The 19,728-nt window shown below is 43.5% G+C and overlaps 1 protein-coding gene across 1 annotated transcript in view; it reads right to left on the reverse strand.

Moving 5' to 3' along the window:
• Positions 1-19,728, reverse strand: part of NPAS2 (neuronal PAS domain protein 2) — a 58,037-nt gene that overhangs the window by 8,569 nt on the left and 29,740 nt on the right. Inside the window, exons 8-16 of the mRNA XM_010001436.1 lie at positions 19,551-19,669; positions 17,252-17,334; positions 16,257-16,363; positions 14,098-14,245; positions 13,409-13,490; positions 12,579-12,720; positions 11,741-11,847; positions 11,462-11,554; positions 5,336-5,482 (exon numbers count right to left, since the gene is read on the reverse strand). Of these exons, the coding sequence (XP_009999738.1) occupies positions 5,336-5,482; positions 11,462-11,554; positions 11,741-11,847; positions 12,579-12,720; positions 13,409-13,490; positions 14,098-14,245; positions 16,257-16,363; positions 17,252-17,334; positions 19,551-19,669 (1,028 nt within the window). The remainder of the gene's footprint in view (positions 1-5,335; positions 5,483-11,461; positions 11,555-11,740; positions 11,848-12,578; positions 12,721-13,408; positions 13,491-14,097; positions 14,246-16,256; positions 16,364-17,251; positions 17,335-19,550; positions 19,670-19,728) is intronic.

Here is a 19,728-nt window from a genome sequence, read left to right on the forward strand (position 1 = left end):
AGCACAAAACTGGGAAGCTGAGATTCACTGTCTTCGAAGGGAGCCTGGTTTGCAAATGATTGGTGGCTGTGGATGGTCTTGTTTGTAGCTCTTGCAGGTTGGCCAGGCTCAGCCCTTCTGCCTTCCTCCACATCCACAATTCATTAGCCAGACTGTTCAAATCTGGAGCAGGCACAGCATCCTTCAGACTTCTGAGGTTACTTTTGCTGCTCCTGTCCTTCATACTTCAGTTTGTCAGGAAAAGCAGCAACCGAGATTTAATGGGGTTTTGAACAGTTTTGTTCAGGATCCACAACTCTCCTGCTAGTTTCATCTTTCATCATGCAAGGCTCTTGGAAATAGTTTCTAACACAGACTACCGTGCTCAACATTGTCTAGTTGGGACAGTGTTTCTTGGTGGACTGTCATGCTGCAGTTTTGAAGATCTCTGAAGAAAATGGAAATTGGGCTTAATTCTCTGCAGAGCTACCTGTACAGTTCTATATGGAAGGGAACAAACTAGCGGGGATGATATGCTAATAAATCAGCTAACAAGGGAAAATTGGAGAGCAATTCCCCCTTTTCAGGTAGCCTCAAGCCCTCCCCCATGCTTACTGCTCTGCTACATGCAATATTAAAGAGACCAGAAGGGTGCTTGATAGTAACGCTCCCCTGTTTGCTACATTGCTTTGTAGCTCTGATAATAGAGACAGATCTATGTCAGCAGTCATACAGCTCTCTGAATGATGAAACCTGCGTGGCAAAGCATGTGGTTGGATTTCTGATTTAACAGTTTACTCCTAGCTGCTTGCGAGTCACAAAAGTGCTGCATGAAAAAGCACAAGGGTAAGACAAAGCTAATTCCTGGGCTTGCTCTATCCCTGCAACAGCAAAGTGATTTCTTAGGTTTTTTTTAACCTAGGGAAAGTGCATGGAGGAAAAAGCCCTGGCCATGAGTCCGTGTGGCTACTCGTATTGCATCACCTTGATTGATTGCTCTGAGGAGACTGAAAGGCACTCGAAGTACAGAGGACGATCCTCCCCATCCAGCACTGCCCCTTCAGGCAGATATGCAGCCCCTGCATTTCCGAGCTGGCCTCCAGTCCTGCTGCCTCTCAGTTCTGCATCTGCAGTAAGCTGGGAAATGGTTGGTACTGACACTAGAGAACTGGTACTGGTCTGAAAATACTTGGTCTAACCTGGTACGGTCTTCACTGGGAAAAGCATCATGCAAATGGCATAACTCAGAGCTACAAATTGGTATGAGGTGGGCGGTACAGAACTACCCAGCATTTGCCCGCTGGGCCTCCTGTTCTCTCTGCTTGAGTTCCCAATGAGTCTGTCTGAGAATCTTTCCCACAGTCTTTGGGTTATTAAATGCATCATAGCGCATATGGGGACAGCTATGTAAAACTAAAATGTTTCCTGCGTTTAAGAATGTGCTCTGATCTTACATTTTTTGTCTGAAGTATTAAAAAAAATTAAAATAATGAGTGTATGTGATTATTGAACACCATACCAGGAGAAAGTAATGGGTTTCACCCAGTTAAAAAGAGTGGAAGTGAGAATATAATGTCTCTTGATATTCATAATAACAATAATAGCTTTCAGACATATGATATGATTTTGAACTGAAGGCCAGTTAATTGCAGTGAGATTTTCCCTTCTCATTAATCAAAGTCAGCACAGAACCAATAGAAGAAATGAAGTTAAACCATCTCTACCTATGTGCTTATTTGGCACCAGTTCCTGGTGCCATCCTGGTTTTGGGACTCACCATTGCTCTGCTGCCTTACAGCAGTGCACATGCAGCAACTTAGGTGCCAAAGTTTCTAATTCAGCTTCACTGATGCCTTGATTGCCTAAACATACAATCTCAATTTGTTTTAATATGTGAAACTGCATTTCACAGATGTTGATGATGGGTGAATTTATTTCTGTGGAATTTCAGAGCAAAATTCCCATTGACTTCAGCAGGTACTAGATTTTCATCCTGTGCTCAAAATGTTCTTTGACACATCCATTTTTGTGACAGAGCTTGTCTTCAGAAAGAAAAATTGTTAGTACAATAGAACCACAGAATCACTTAGGTTGGAAAAGACTTTCAAGATCATTGAGTCCAACCATTAACCCTGCTCTCCCAAGTCCAGCACTAAGCCATATCCCCAAGCACCACATCTAGACAACTTTTACATACATCTAGGGATGGTGACTCAACCACCTCCCTAGGCAGCATGTTCCAGCATCTGACAACCCTTCCAGAGAAAAAGTTCTTCCTAATGTCTAGTCTAAACCTCCCCTGGTGCAGTTTGAGACCATTTCCTCTAGTTCTATCACCAGTTCCTTCTGAGAAGAGACCTGCTCCTTCCTCTTTACAATGTCCTTTCAGGTAATTGTAGAGGGCAACGAGGTTTTCCCCTCAGCCTCCTTTTCTACAGACTGAACAGTCCCAGTTCCCTCAGCTGCTCTTCATAAGCCTTGTTCTTAAGGCCCTTCACCAGCTTCATTCCCCATCTTTGGACACGCTCCAGCACCTCAATGTCTGTGCCCAAAACTGGACACAGTATTTGAGGTTTGGCCTCACAAATGCTGAGTACAGAGGGACAATTGCCTCCCTGGTCCTGCTTGCCACACTATTTCTAATACAGGCCAGGATGCCATTGGCTTTCTTGGCCACTGGGGCACACTGCTGGCTCATATTCAGCCTATCAAGCAGAAGCCTCAGGTCCCTTTCTGCTGGACAGCGTTCCAGCCACCCCTCCTCAAGCCTGTAGCTTTGCATGGGGTTGTTGTGGCCCAAGGGCAGGACCTGGCACTTGGCCTTGTTGAACTTCATACAGTTGACCATGGCCTATCAGTCCAGTCTGTCCAAGTCTCTCTGCAGAGCCCCTCTACCCTCAGGCAGATCAGCACTCCCTCCCAACTTGATGTTGTCTACAAATCTGTTGAGGGTGCATTCTATCTCCTCATCAAGGTTGTTGAAAAAGAAGTGGTCCCAACACTAAGCCCTGGGGAACATCACTCGTGATCGGCCACCAGCTGGATTTAACAATCAGTTTGAATGCTAAAGACTAAGGCAAAGAAGGCATTTAGCACCTCAGCCTTTTCCTCATCCTTTGTCACTCAGTTTCTCCTTGCATCCAGTTAAGGATGGATATTCTTCCTAGTCCTTCTTTTGTCATTAATGTATTTATCAAAATATTTTTTTTGTCTTTGACAGCAGTAACCAAGTTGAGTTCAAGTTGGTCTCTGGCCCTCCTAACTTTCTCCCTGCATTGCCTTAGTGCCTCTCTGTATTCCTCATGAGAGGTCTGTCCTCTTTTCCAGAGGCCATAAGCTCTCCTTTTCTTCCTGAGTTCCATCCAAATCTTGCTATTCAGCCAGGCCAGTCTTATTCCCCAATGGCTCATCTTTCAGCACTTGGGGGCAGCCTGCTCCTGGGCTTTTAAGACTTTCTTGAAGTATGTCCAGCCTTTCTGCACTCCTTTACCTTTCATGACAGTCTCCCAAGGGGCTCTGTCAAGCAGTCTCCTGAACAGATCAAAGTCTGCTCTTTGGAAGTCCAAGGTGGCAGTTTTACTCACTCCCCTCCTTACTTCTCCAAGAATTTAAAACTCTGGAAGTTCATGGTCACTATGTCCTAGACTTTCTCCAACAGTTAATTCCCCCACAAGTCCTCTTTTCATAAGGAGCAAGTCCAGAAGGACACCCTCCCTGGTTGGCGCCCTCACCAGCTGCATCAGGAAGTTATCTTCCATGCACTCCAGGAACCTCTGGGACTGTTCTCTCTCTACTGTATTGTATTTCCAGCAGACATCTGGGAAGTTGAAGTTCCCCAAGGGGACTACAAGGGGTAGCAATTGTGAAACCTCTCCCAACTGCTTATAGAATATTTCATCCACCTCCTCATCCTGGTTGGTTGGTCTGTAACAGACTCCAACCACTCTATCACCCTTGTTGGCCTTCCCCTTGATTCTTATCCATAGGGACTTAACCCTATCATCACTTTCATTAGATTTTAGGCATTCATATGTGTCTCTAATATAGAGGGCCACCCCACTGCCTCTTCTTCCTATCCCTTTTGAAGAGTTGGTAGCCATTGACTGCCGCACTCCAGTTATGTGAGCCATCCCACCAGGTTTCTGTGATGGCAAACTATGTGCAGTTTTCTTGCTGCACAGTGGCCTCCAGCTCCTCCTGTTTATTGCCCATGCTGCATGCATTGGTGTAGATATATTTCAGCTGGGCTAACGATCCTGCCACCATTCTGGGGAGAGAAGTCCTAATTACTATCTGACCCTTCTCAGCCACTTCCATGGTTACTACCCTATTAGTGAGCCTTGTGTTTTTGTTGCCACGTGTATCACCATCTCCCACCTCAACTGGATGGCAGAGTGAAGACCATCCTTAGGCTCATCTCTAGTGAAACTCATAGTGGGTCCCCAGTGTAACATTTCTAGCAAGGGTCATTTAACCTGGCATTTCTAGTTAAATTATGAGGAACATAGAAGTAATGACCCTGCATTTAGAAAACTTCCATAAAACTGGGTGATTTGTCTATTTGTCAGTAAGTGAAACCTGTGATGTACTCAACTGCACTCGTGATTATTTCTGAGCTTTGGTAGACATATGGGGGGTGGTACAAAGGAGATACTGTACTTAATGAATTAAAAGCAGATACTGTGCTTAGTGAGTTCTGCAGGAGGCATCAAAAGCAAAAGAAGAGCAGACTCAGTTAGCTTTACCCTAAAGGTTTAAGCTGGTCCAGTGAAGAACAAATTCAGACACCTCCTAGGTGTGAAAAAATTAACACCAGCAGAAGTTTGGGGTTTTTTTAACGTGACAAAGAAATTAAACTCTTGTGCTCTGTATCTGGTCTGGGGTAGGGTCAGGAAAGCAGGGAGTGAATGAAAGAGCTGAGCAGTGTTGGAAGGAGGACTATTGGCTAGAGGAAGAGCTGGGCAGGTGAGACACTGAGCATGAGTGATGCCAACATAAGGCAAGCAGTGACTGGATAGAAGCTTATAAACTGGACAGACATAATCGTTGCCAAGTCTCAACTTGAACACTTTTCTATTACAGCTGCTCAGTCAGAAGACTCAATAGATAAAAGTAGTAAAATGTTGCTGTAAATGATGCAATTTCTTCTCCTAAAGTCTCTTTTTCCAGAAAGCTATTAAATCTTTCTTGACACAGCTTACTCAAGAAGCTTTCAGAGGGTAACATCCTCATTCAGGTGAGCTGGTTTCCACATGTCCAGATTTCCTGGACTCTGGAGCTAATTTTGAGTTGCCAACCCTATCCATGGCCATATGAAAGAGGATGCTTTGCTCTGCCCCTCCCTGCAGTAACGCACCTGTACATTGGAGTCCTGGACCAGACAGAGCTGCTCTTGTATCTTCTGGAGCTCCTCCTGCTGCCACCGGATGTTGGCCTGCAGAATCCGGGTCCGCTGCTCCAGCTGGTCCTTTATGGTTTGGAACATGCTGAACTGTGCTGAGAACTGAATTAAAAAAAAAGAGGAGGTGGGGAATCAGTCATTACAATACAAACAGGTCTCAGTAGAACATTGTTCTGGAAGAAGTTATTGGCTTCTTGATTGTAAAGTACAGCCAAGGGAATAGAAGACTTGCTTGTAATATACTAACATCAAGGCAGTGATAAATCTTGTCTATTTTCAATTTTATGCACATATATTAAATTGCCTCAGTTAGAGTGATCTGCTTACAACTGACCCTATTCTGTTAGGGAATTATCAGAAGGACCGTTTATGAGAGTATGCTACTTAAAAAATTTCAAAACCATCTTAACTGGATGGCAAACGAGTGCATTATTTTTATTAGCCTGTAGTTTTAAGCCCTTAGTGTGGCGTAACTGTATATTCTGGATGTGTTTTACTAATGCTTTCATTTTTCTGCACAGAAATAGCAGTGCTGCAATGGTTTATTTTACTGATGACTTATTATAGCATCATGCAACAGCTGACCATGAAAAACATTTTCTAGATTTCTACAGCTGAGTAGTAGTCAAGCTACAAGAAATGCTCATTAGGTTATTTTCATACATGATCTAGAAAGAACAGCTCAGCTCAATGGGAGAAAGGATATTCTAAATAATAATAATATTAAATGGACACCACTATTCAGGGTCAAGAAGAAGCTGCAGCCTCCAGTAGCAGCAATACTTGGCACAAAATTGAATAATTCAATAAGCACAGAGGGGACAAACACCACAATAAGCTACTAGTTTTATTTGGTGTTTTTGGATACAATTCGAAGTTCACTCAAGTTAATTATTACTTTAATAAACTTCGGAACATTCACTTTGCATGAGCTCATATTCCAAAAGTAAAAAGACAGTATTTAAATAACCAAACCAGACAACACTTCAAAGTCTGTAAACGTTTCTGTAATCAAGTCATCCAAGGCCTTTCTGAAAGCATGGTGTGTTGTGAGTGCCCAGACAAACAAAACCCAATAATTTTGCTGTGACTTGAAACTGGTGCCCTGTTCCTGTGACTGTTCAGCAGCTTTGCTCTAGGAGGAGAATTGATGCACACTGCTGAAGCCTTCCTGTTCCATGGAGGTGCACTTGCTTACACCATTTCTGGCTTATTAATAAGAAAACAGAAATGGTAACAAGAAGGGAATGAAGGAAGGAGACCTCTGGTGCTAGCAACACTGTAGTTGGAGAAATCTAACTGTGGCAGCTCAGATACGTGTCAGCTAATTGCTTTGCCTTAAACCAGCTAAATGTATTAAATACCTTCACATTCCTTTCAGGAAGCAGCTGAAATCTCCACGTAAATGGCTTTTAGGTGAGCAAGGATGAGGGCTAAGGTATATTTCTATTTACCAGGAGGAGGGGGTTTTCCTTGGTGATCCAGATCACCACTAAAAGAGTTTCCTCACTTAGCAACTTAGAGGGGAGTTTCATGGCCAGCCCTGCTTAGGAGGAAGGAGGGCTTCTAAGGTGGCACATCCCATTGCTGGTATTTGCCCTCCACTTTATGAAGCTATGGCTTGATTACATGAGATGCAGATAATTCCTGCTTTAAGCTGGGTCCTTATAGGGTTTTTAAAAAAGTGAAGTCTTGCAATATACTTCTCTCAATATCAACTCTGTTAGTAAGGACTATTCTTAGGTCTTTAAAAGGGTCCTTACCAGAAAGGAATTAAAAACTTTTGTAGCCAAAAGCTGCCTGGCTTGCTGATGGCAGTCTTCATGAACACATGAACTCCTTCAAGACATTTTGGGAAAGGAACAGGATTTTCTTAAATTCATAAATATATGGAATTTTATAACAGATAATCCTATAATGATTTTGTATTTCCATAAGAAACAAAATCCATTTCATAGAACCATAGAATCACAGAATGGTTAAGGTTGGCAGGGACCTTAAAGATCATCAAGGTCCAACTTCCCTACTATGAGCAGGGGCACCTCCCACTAGACCAGGCTGCACAAAGCCTCATCCAACCTGGCCTTAGACACCTCGAGGGAGGGGCCTTCCACAACCTCCACAGGCAACCTATTCCAGCACCTTACTACTCTCATGGTGAAGATAGTATTCCTGATGTCTAACTTAAATCTACCCTCTTTCAGTTTAAAACCATTACCCCTTTTCCTATCACTGCCCTCTCTGGTGAAAAGTTTCTCTTCATCTTTCCTGTAAGGCTCCCTTGAGGCCTTAGTTTTGAAATTGAATTTGCTTTGCAAAGTTGCATGCAAAAATGTACTGCTGTTGGTTAAAATTATTCCTTAATTTTTTTTTTTTTTAGCACCTGCATATTTTTACCATGCTTATTTAGTATTGTCTTTTTATTCTCTTATTCATGTGCTTTTTGTATTAATACACTTAATAACAATTAGCTGGTCTACGTCAGTGAAAACCATTACCAGAAGAAGACAAGGAACTTTCTTCCTTTTTTCCCTTTCCCTCTAGCCCCCAAATTTGTTGATAACTCTAGCCATGACCCCTGTGATTACAGAGCTTCTATTGTTTTTGTACAGCACCTGCATATATTTACCATGCTTATTTAGTATTGTCTTTTTATTCTCTTATTCATGTGCTTTTTGTATTAATACACTTAATAACAATTAGCTGGTCTACGTCAGTGAAAACCATTACCAGAAGAAGACAAGGAACTTTCTTCCTTTTTTCCCTTTCCCTCTAGCCCCCAAATTTGTTGATAACTCTAGCCATGACCCCTGTGATTACAGAGCTTCTATTGTTTTTGTACAATGAACCACTAACAGCAATTGACCTGCACCAGAAAGTATTTATCTCTAGATCATTCACTGCTTTACTAATTAGGGAAGAAATCTGTAATTTGATAATAAATTAGAAGAGCTTAACTAAAAATATTTCACATAAAACACTGCACAGCTTTAACTCTGCCCTTTGCATCAGATGAACGAGCTGTCTGTCTCACTTGGGTATTTACAAACTTCCGTAGGATCCTCAGGGAAGTCCATGTTACCCACAGAGAAGTGCCAGCTTCCCACATATAGGCAAACGTGGAAGACTAAACCTGTGAGATATATATAATTGCAGTGGATCACCAGTTTAATCAAGGTTTTTTAATGTAATAATTGTATCTGATTTATTGAAAAATAATTTTAAAAAGTTATGCTTTTGGGATCGTGTCAGCAGGTGTTCAGCCAGGGATGGGAACAATCCACCAGGATTGATGCACCAGCACTGAGGGTCCAGACAGGCTGTACAGGCCAGGGAGAGGAACTGGCACTGCTGTGCCTCCTCCCTACTAACATGGACATCTGAAACAGGCCGTCTGGAACGTGCCTGAGAAGAAGCATTTTTCTCCATGTAGTGCCACTACAGGGCACCAGGGCTACTCCCTCTTGCTAGGTGCTGGGGGTCTGCAGGCAGGGTAGAGGACCTACAGGATGGTCCCTCGTTTCAGATGCAATGAACAAAAAGATATACACCTCAAAGACAGGCCGTTCCTACAGGTTTCATGACAACAAGTAGCTGGGTAAATAAGAGACTCTACCGAACCTTTATTTTCTGTCTGTCTTCCAACATTCTATATCCTTCTGCTCCATCCTTCTGGCCAATGCTAGAGACATGCAACCGAGTCACGAGAGTCTCAAAAATACCAGGTTGCTGTAATTTCATGGAAACTATAGCTGAGCAAAGGAGAGAGAGAGGAATGCACTTGTACTTTCCTCCTGGGGGAAAGGCTGGGTCTGTGCTCCAGCCTTGCAAAGTGCAGCCCCTGGGTAACCAGGTTTCATTAGTTTTGCAGCTCACTGAACAACTTGTTTGTTCTTTCTGTCTTCTGCATAACACCTGTGTAATCGCAAATGGATTATTAGTGCTAATTATTATTCAGTCATCAGCATCCGCTGTGTTGTAGGAGATTTTAATTTATTACAATGAGGAAGGCAAACAAACAAATATTCTAATAGGGAGCACTTGGTTTAAAGTAAACCATTTACATTCAGGTGACATCTAGTGCTGTGCTGGCTGTTCATTCAGACAAGCAAGGCAGAAGCTAAAACCACATTTTGGCAGAGGCAAAACCATCACAGCTTTTGCTTGAAATAAAAGTAATCAAAGTTCAGGCAGATGGTGCCTGAGGCAGCAGCTAGCTGCTTGCTGCAGATGTGATTGTGGCTGCTTAAAACGTCCTTCCCCAGCCCCTGCTGCCCCGAGCTGCATGTTAGCCCCAAGGATGCCCATCAGAGCGCTGGGACCCTGCGTGGCTGGGCTTGGCAAGCTGCCTTTCAGCTCCTGCCGTCGGTCATCTTCAGCTGAGGGAGAGTGGCAGAAAGGCAGTGGGGAGCAACCTGCACAGCCCCTCCTCGTGGGCTGGCAGCAGGGCACCCAGCCGTGCTATTTCTAAAAGCAATGAGCTTGGGTTCTGCCACTGAACGCTCAGCGAGGAAACCGAGCAAACAGTCGTGGCGGGAAGCACGTGTACCTGGGTTCCGTCCCTCACTTGCTTAGTGCTGCAGGCACTTTGTCTTTTAAATAATGGATCATCTTGCTGTAGGCTGACAAGTTTATTATTTTAAGGTGGGAGGTTAGTGATTGAAGAAAGCAATTAATAGTTTCTGAAAATCAGCCAAGTCTGTGGAGAATTGATACCTTTCCCAGGAGTATCTCCATGGGGTGTGAGCCTCTGCAACCTGATCTGCAACATCCTGGTGGTATTTCCCTACTCCACATGAAGGGAAGCTCCCTCTTGAGCTTTGCCAGGAGCACTGCTGAGACTTTGATGTCAGCTGAGAAGAGGGCTGCCTGTGTAGACAGACCTATAGTTCAGCCCTCTTTCTTTCACCGAGATTTAGGTAGCTGAACCAGTGGCTCTGTGACTGGATGGCACTTTGATTTGGCTGAGAAGAAATGGAGCTGGGATGCCCAGTAAGAGTATTTCACTGGGAAGGGGAGAGGCAGTGAGGCTCTCAGTAAACAACTGGAAAGCATTTATTCACCAAGAGCTTTGATGGAGAATAAAGGAGGGGGGGGGGGGGTTAGAAAAAAAACAAACAAAACACACATGGGTTTATAATAAATAAACTAATTGAGGTTTGGAAGTGCAATAATGAGTAACGGAGAGAAATATCTGTAAAAGAAAATGAATGCTCTGAGCAGATAATTGATATGCTGTTTCTTTGCTGCATGCTGGTGTGGAGTCATGCAAAGAATATTAAACATGGAAGATAAATGAGGATTTGTTATTTTAAAACAGGGAACCTCAGGACTTTATATGTTTTACATGCTACAGAAGGAATTTTGTGAGGCAGTACAGGAACCAGCCTAGGTCCAGGAATACACTGTCATTTCTAAAATCAGAGGATGAGGGGGTGTATCATCACAGCATGAACACAGGAGAGAGACAATGTGATAGGAACATGGTACTCAGATTTGCTCCTTTAAAAATCCACTGCAAATGAAACACTGAGGTATGGGTTAATAGATTTCACTGCAGAAATTTGTCTCCAGTGGCATCCTCATCTTTACTGGCACACTCAAAAAATAAAAGGTTTTGTTGAACTTGCATATCCTTTACTGCTGGTTCGTTCTGCATCAGCACAGCCAAAAAGGTGTTTTTAGGAGAACTGGGTGTCTTTGTTTTTGGTTTAAATTCTCATTGTGACTTTGATTTTGATGGGACCTGATTCTGTAGCAGCAAAGTTGAAAACTCTTACCATCTGCTTTTTGTCCTCCTGTGAAATAGATGTGAGTGCACCTGAGCCTACACACACATGGACTTCTGCTCTGAGTATCTGTAGGCAGATACATGTTTAAACACACAAGTGTACAATTCAGATTACTTGCTTGTAATATTTTAAGCATTTGAGAGCTGGCTCTGGGATTTTAGCTACCAAAGTGAAAACCTAAAAGCCCTGAAAGACCTGGACCCTATTAATCAATCTATTAATTAGATGAAAGCAGAAAATACCCAGAGATAGACAAGTGACCTATTCAATTTCCAAATCCCCAGCTAACCTGTGCGAGAGGTGCAGGCTGATTTTGCAGAGTTGTTGGAGGCAGCAACTGCTGTGGGAGAAGCTCACATGGAGGCTGAGAAGACAAAGAAACCTGGGTTAAAAACAAAACAAAACAAAGCTTAACTAAACTGAAATTTATTTATGAGTTTAGCTCCTTTAAATGTTAGGTTTCTTCTAATGCCCTGGCTTTTGTGCAAGTAATTTTTAATTGCTGAGCTGTGTATGTGGCACATGCTTTATACTGTTGGCCTACTTTGATGACTCTGTGTGAAGTTACCTGAAGAGCAGTAGGTTGACTGAGTCTGTGCACGGATAAATCCTGCTGCGCGCTTGGTGTTCTTGGCAAGGGAGTGTTAGACTCTGCTATCAGCTTTGTTGGTGTAGCTGCAAGAAAAGTACTGGTGAGTTCTCACATACTGGAAACCATCCTCGTTTTAAATGGGACTCGCAACAAGACCTGGCTAGAAATGCTTACAGCCTGGCTAAATTCCAGAGGGAGTCAAGGCTGTTCTTGTTGACTTCAATGGCACTACAATTAAACTGATAAGGAAGGCAAAGATAAAAGTAAATGAGACAGATTATGATTCTGTGCTCCAATGAATGGAGCAAAAGGACCCAAGAGCTGTTCTAAAACAGCTGGAACTCCCTTTATATGAGCCATGTAACTGTAAATTTAGCTCATTGGCTCTTCTTCCAGATTGGGGAGCAGAAACAGTGTCAAGGTGTGCCCAGCAGTTCTTGGCTGGAGCATCCTGAATCTTGGCCAGAAGAGAATCACGCACAGGCCCTTACTACTCTTGTAAGTCTAGAGAGGCTTCGTATTGCTCATACTGATGCTCTGAAATCTGAAGACAGAAGTCCTCATTTTCATAACAGATTGAAACAGCAGGACTCATGGCTAGTCCCAGGACTCATTTTCCAGTGTATGGGTGGTTGCGCTAGAACCTTCCCTCTTGTACGTTACCATTTCAGATTATGCATTTAATTGTCAATGACAAACACACATCATCAATACCTCATAAATAACTGTTAAATTAGCAGCTGTGGAATATAGGCACACATTCTGTAACTTGGCTGAATTAAAAATAGTGCAGTAACTCAGGGATGCCACTCACATGCTGGGTCCGACTTGGGTGTGTGGGAAGATTTTGGTGAGCTCCTGGACGACACTGAAGGTGTCCGACTAGTGCTGAGGATTGAGGCACCAATATCGAGTGCATTAAAGTGCTGTTCAGGATCCAAGCTGGAGCCGCTGTCCTAAAACAAACAAACAAATCAAAAAAGGAATAGCTAATACATCTGTCAGGGTAGAAACATTTTGAAATGCTTTTAGTAATGGCTACATACCCAGTTCTTCGGCTGGCCTGCAATGACTTCAGCAGAACTAATCCCAGGTAGGCCAACAGAAGACCTGGGCACACGTGTTAATGCCTCTTCCAAGTAGCATCCAACTAATGCATTTTTCAAAGAGCTACCAATGATAGCCAGCTACTGCCATGGTCATTTTGTGCCTTCAGGTGTTTTTCTGAATCTTTCTTTTGCATTCAGTTGGATGTGACAGCAAATGCAGCCTCTGTGAGAACCTCAGCCATGCACTAAGGAGCAGCTTTTCTTTCACCCCTCAGCAGATCACCTAGATGTAGCCAAGAAGGCTGATTGCCAGAACATGTCCAAATGAATCTTTCAACTGTAGTACCTTGCCAAGGCAAGGTGGAGATATCTCATATTGCCCCTGCCCATGTTCCACTTAATTTATGTCTGTTACTGATCTCCAGGTTTATCCTTTCATGAGCTTATCCAATTTACTTTAAAATTACTCAAGTGAGTAATGAATTCTGAAGTAGGGGGAATCCACCCAGACAGTCCTGGAGTCTTCAGTGATGTTAACACAGGAACAAGTTGTGATTACTACATATATTAATGAAAAAATCTTTTCTCATTGTACCTTTAGTGCTGAGGACACAACCTCTGAGGACACTTCTTCCAAGCCCATCTCCTGTCTCCTCTCCACCCGAACATCTGCATAACTGAATGGAAAATATATAATTCTATGTATCAATATGATATTGTTATATTACATAAAATGTGCTTTAAGCAAGTGGAGGAACACATTATAGTAACATTTTACAGGTTAAACCAGCAGCTGAAGAATCACTTAAGTCAAATGCTACTGAATAACATTTGAGAGACTTTTCGTTTTCAGGTTTTGTCCTGTTCCTATCTTCTGGAAGTCTAAAAGAATATTAAAGAAGGATATATAAAGTCAAGTTCACATTCTACAACCACTTTATGACTTAACTGGAAAGCTTCCACACATGTATCTCTTTAAAAACAACATAAAGATTAGAGGAAGTGAATAGTTAAGGGATCTATCTATTCCTTATTTTTGCACAAAATGGAAAAATGCAACAGTTAATCTGCGCCTAAACTCATGACTGACAAATCAAACATAGCATAAAGTAAGATTTAGTCTGATCATTTTTTCTATAAGGAACATAGTTCTCTCAGAGAGTTGAGTCTTCAATTTTATTACATTAAAAATGTCATGTTTCTATGAGAAAATTTTGGCAGCCATGAGGATGCCCTTATTTTACTGTCCTTTATGTCCCCACTGATGGATATGATTTTCCATACCTTACAACCATGTGTGTGCACACAATGAACTCTGGCTTGGAGTTCCACTGGTGGTAGGTGATATAATAATGGGTTTGGAGCCAGATCCACTGCTGTCCTTTGGTCAGAAACCGATAGCAGCACGACTTCCCCTTGCCAAATTGCATCACTGCCAGCAGAAAATACACACAGCTTGTAGCACAATTTGTAATGTAAAAATGACATGAAATGTGAAAAGAGTGACAAAAGTATCTGTGGCCCATCAATTCCCAAGGGAAATAGGAGTCTGAGCACCTTTTGAGTGAGTGATTCTACCAGTCTTATTATAAAGCAAAAGTCATAAACACAGGTATCTTCTTCTGCTGACACTTTGAATGGTACATTCTTACACAGTACAATTAACCTTAACTTTGGACACTAATGCATTAGTGTCTGCTACAGTTTAAACATCAATCTTACCCTGGTTTATGTGCTAATTACATACGGCTTTATTAGGCACCTGGGATTAATTTCTAGGATTGATCATCTTAAGTTCTATAACAGAAAAGTACAGGATAAAAATGCTTGAAAAGATGAGTGTTGTGTGCAGATAGATTCAGAATGAAGTGAGTATTGGAGATAACATGGTGCAGACACAAAACCAATTTGAAACTGAAAGGAAAGAGGGCTTGGGCAAACTGCATGAAGTTCAACAAAGCCAAATGGAAAGTTCTGCACCTGGATTGAGTCAATCCCAAGCCCTAACACAGGCTGGGTGAAGATCGAAAACAGTCTGGAGAAGAAGGACTTAGGAGTGATGGTGGACAAGAAGCTCAACATGAGCCAGCAGCCTGTGCTTGCAGCCCAGAAAGCCAACTGTGTCCTGGGCTGCATCAAAAGAAGCGTGGCCAGCAGGTCAAGGGAGGTGATTCCATTTAATCAGCTCTTGTGAGACCCCACCTGGAGCATTGTGTCCAATTCTGGAACCCCCAGCATAAAAAGCACATGGAGCTCTTGGAGCAAGTCCAGAGAAGGGCCACAGAGATGATCAGAGGCCTGGAGCACCTCTGCTATGAAGACAGGCTGAGGGAGTTGGGGCTGTTCAGCCTGGAGAAGAGAAGGCTCCAGGAAAACCTCACAGAGGCCTTCCAGTACCTGAAGGGGCTACAGGAAAGCTGGGGAGGGACTTTTTACAAGGGCTTGTAATGAGAGGACAAGGGGTAATGGATTAAAACTGGAAGAGGGGAGATTTAGGTTAGATATTAGGAGGAAATCCTTTAGTATGAGGGTGGTGAGGTGCTGGAACAAGCTGCCCAGGGAACTTGTGGAAGCCCCATCCCTGGAAGTGTTCAGGGACAGGCTGGATGGGACTTTGAGCAAGCTGATCTAGTGGGAGGTGTCCCTGCCCATGCAGGGGGGTTGGAACAAGATGATCTTTAAGGTCCCTTCCAACCCAAACCATTCTATGATTCTATTAAGTTCTCAGACTGACAAGAATTTAAAGTGCAGAAAACTGAAGTGTATTGAAGGTTTTAAAGATTCACCATAAAAATTAATCTCTGCTTTTTTTTCCCCAGAGATTTCAAGGGATTCTCCAAAATGCACATATTTAGCCTTTCTGTATTTTAATGTCAACATATGAAAACTAATGTTGATGGGATATTTTTGGGCTACCCAGAGGTAGTAAGCTGAGATGTTCCAGCCAGTTCTGTAAACAAATATTTTAAAAGGATTGCCTTTTTTTCTTTACACAGTGAAAGAGTTTTTCAATTAAATCTTAATAGACTGTATTTAAGCAATCACAGGTAAACCCAAATACATGATGAACAACATTAGGGTAAATAATCTGAAAGAGTTTTATAAAATATTATTTCCTCTGAGATTGCTTGAACTATTGCTGCATATTCTTACTAATAGAGCAGGGGTCTAATCTGACAAAATTTATCCATTCAGTGAGTCTTGCTGACTGCTTCTTGGTATACAGAGGGTAAAAACTGCTCTTTTCAGAGCTCAGTAAGTCTGGTCCAGACACTGAGTATGTATGGTGCACCCAGTCTGCTATAACTCCACTAAGATAGACAGGCATGATGCAAGGTTCAAACCTCCCCTTCCAAATTTAAACCAATTTTAACTGAAATTACATTTCACTGAGAAGTGGTCTCCCAGTGACTCCACAGGAACCTGGTCTGGGTGATACTTACAGTGCTCGTGGCACCTTGCTAGCAGCTCTAGGTCGTCTATATGGTAATAGTCGTAGCCAGAAGTACCCAGCACTTCAAAAGGCAAGTATCCGATAATCGGCGGTGCTCTGCGGTTGGGCACAATAGGAGTCAATTCATACACCACAAAAGAAACAGCAGTTTTGCATGTTGACAGGAATACGTAAAAGGCCCAGATTGGTTCTCACTCACTGGTGTACAGTCGTCCCCATCCGGGGACCAGATCATGACTTTTCTCCTGCCCTGTGCCTGGGAGGACCAGTTGGGCACAGTAGTGCTGGCAGACACTGTCCCCCTAGGACAAAGCCATGGCAAACCCATCTTTCCAGGGAAAATCTGGTTTTGGAAAGCAGCTCAACTTTTCAGGGACCTTCACACAAGGACCAGCTGTGAGGGTGCCATTCCCTGGCTGTTCCTTGGGCAGGGGCTCTGCTGTGGCTTCTGAAGGTAGGTGGACATGCATGGTGAGGTGATGGGAAGCCATTGTCTGCTGGGACTAGGGGGGCAGGAGGGGAGATAATCTGTACCACTTCCTTCTGGGTGGCTGCAGAGTTCATCTATGGTGTGCTGAGGTGGCTGCTTTGTATCTTTGCCAGCACAGTTGCCTCAGGCCAGCACAGACTTTCCGTCTGTAATTTGGTGGGAATTGCAAACACACAACCAATGGCTGGATTTGGAAAGAATAATTTCCACAGCTGTATAATAATGAGATGATTTTGCCATGTGACAGGCTTTGGTCCATTGATATTTTTAAAGGGAACAAGAACAAATTCAGCCTGAGAAACAGAGTAGTTTTGTTTTAAAAGACTGATAAAAATAAATGCAAGGTAAAACAGTAAATACCATCTTTTGTAGGAATTTCAGTGCTTGCTCTCCTGTTTATATGAGAAACGTGACACTGTTTGAGAGAATTGCACTTACAGAAATAGCAGTAGGAAGCACTGAACACAACCAGGAGTGCCTTTCTTGTCACCAACCTGTGATCTAGGAATAAAAATTTCCACTCCAGGCTGTGTCTTGATGTGAATTCCTCTAGAGGTTCTTCCACGATGCACATCTCCTGCATGGTGAATAAAACCAATTTACTGAGAGTTCCAGCTTCACCCCTCTGCTTCATCTAGCTTTTTTTAGCTAGAAATACATGGTGTGTAAGAACAGAAAACAGAGGGTTCACACATTTTCTGTGCAATTCCAGAGAATCATCTATAGTTTTTATCAATGCAAACATTTTGGCAGGAGCTGGGGAGAATAGCTTGTGATGCACACAGACCTAAGAGCCGTGACTGTTTCATGGGGTCCCAAAGTTTTTATGGCTTTGATACAGTGCCCATGGTGTGAGGGCTATGCTCTCTATGGCCCTGAGCAATACAGCTTGCCCAGCATCCAGCCTTTGTTTGGTACCACTTGGGTTTGCCACGTCTTTCGCTGCTCTCTTCTTTTACTTAAGATACCCACTGCCCTTGCCCAGCCCTTTTGGATGTCTGCCTCCGAGCCCTCTGTCAGAAAGGGGGACACTCTCCTTTCCACTCAGTAGCTGTGGGTACTATGCCTTGTGGAGGGGGAAATGCCTTTCCAGGCAGGCGTCTAAAAAGTGGTCATTTTGCCTTGCGCTTCATTTCCAACAGTTTTCCCTTGACTCAACACTCAGAAGAATGATAATTAATAAGTGATACAAAGCAGGACACAGGGCTGTCTGTGAGGCAGGACATCCTTGGCCCAGAGGGATGGGGATCAGGACATAGTTGGCAGGGTTTAGCTGTTGGGTGGCAGTGGGAAGGGCGCATGCCCATGCCTGGGCAGGGGCTGGCTGCATGCCCCATGGCTGGCTCCCAGCCTGCTCCCAGCTCCCCTCTGCTGACCTCTCCTCTCCCACTGATGGCTTGCAAGGGCAGCTGCAAGAGCTGTCAGCCTAGAGACCCCTGGATAGGACTTGCCAGCATCAGCACTCAGGATTTGGTGTCATCTAGGGCTATTGTGTTCCCCAAGTTTCTCCTGCAGGAGGGTCTCCACTGCCACTGGTAAGGACAGCTTGCTGCTGTCCCCCTGCTCCCTGGTGCCACATCCTCCTGTGCTGTGGACTCAGTGACACCCTCCCATCATCTCCACCACCACATCTCTTTCATTTCTCAGTCTCTAGAAGAAAAGTGTTTCAGACTGTCAGAGTTTTAAACCCTCTTTGGACCAGAGGAACAGCCAAGGTGCGCTGCCATCAAGCGTTTATTTGAAACATATCAATGCTCATAAGCTTGATTAAAGTTGCTGATGGTACAGTGGCAAAAGGCTTCATGCATACCTCAAACTCCTCTCTCCCCTCCTCCAGTTTACACCAAAGCCCATGCTGGTGCAAAGAACATATCCTAAAATTTAAGGTGCAACATGCTAACATCGCTCTGTGCAACCAAAAGGCTCTCTACCCTGCTTAGCCAGTCAGATAAATGTTTTTGCCTTCATTTTAGAGGAAAAAGTCAAGACCAAGTGTTAAAGGAGTCACCCAGGTAAAATGAAGAGATAGATGCCCAGGGTTTCCTGGCAGCTAGCACCTTTTTCCCCTTGGGACTGTGCAGCTCATTGCCATGTGCAGCCCGTTTTGTTTCCCTGTTAATTCTGAGATGTCATTTACCCAAAGACAAGAGAATTTGCTTTCAGAGTTCCTGGAGAACTTCAACTCCAGCGTCTACTGCTAATGTGATTACTGAGGTTAAGATTTATGGGAAGTGTCCACACCTACCCAGAGGACACTCTACTTGCCTGCCAGGGCCGTGAATCAGTCAAGAGTGCCCTGCAGGTCCCTGAGCAGTAATGGAGTCAGGCCAAAGGAGCAGTGATTTCATACCAGCTAGGTCTCAATTAGACTTTTTAATCTCTTAACCTCTGAGGATGCCTGATGCAGTAGCTCACATTTGTTAATAAGAGAACCACAGTGCCAGGGTTGGCTGGTCTATCCTTATTTCCAGAAGCAACTATATTACTACCAAGATCTGGGAGGAGAAAAACTAGCAGCAATCACCCTGAAGCAGCAACAAAGGACCCAATCTCAAAGTGGCTTTGCAATTCCTAATGCAATGAGGGTTTCTGTTGCCTGTGCAAGGGGGGCAGAAGTGACACCATTTCTGTAGACCCTGGCTTGCACTGCTAACCCTCTTCACTGGATTTTTATGCATGAAATGTGATATCTTTGATGCATTCAATTAGCAAAATTAAGAACTTAGTGTGTCATCACATCTGTAAGTGTTTTGAGAACTTCCAAAATGAATGGGATCCAGGACATGCACTTACCTTTAAAAACTGAGGCGTTGCCAAACGAACAGTCGCAACGAAGCAGACCTGCTTTCCCGGGGATGTTCTGTAAGCCCTTGGGACAGCCTCATCAAAGCCATTGCAAGTGGAGTTAGGCACTAGGTAGGGGAAAAAAATGGGACCCGGAGTCAAACCTCATGCGAGATTTGCTCTCCCC

This window comes from Chaetura pelagica, unplaced genomic scaffold (genome assembly GCF_000747805.2).
Source record: "Chaetura pelagica isolate M959 unplaced genomic scaffold, ChaPel_1.0 scaffold377, whole genome shotgun sequence".
Lineage (NCBI taxonomy): Eukaryota > Metazoa > Chordata > Aves > Apodiformes > Apodidae > Chaetura > Chaetura pelagica.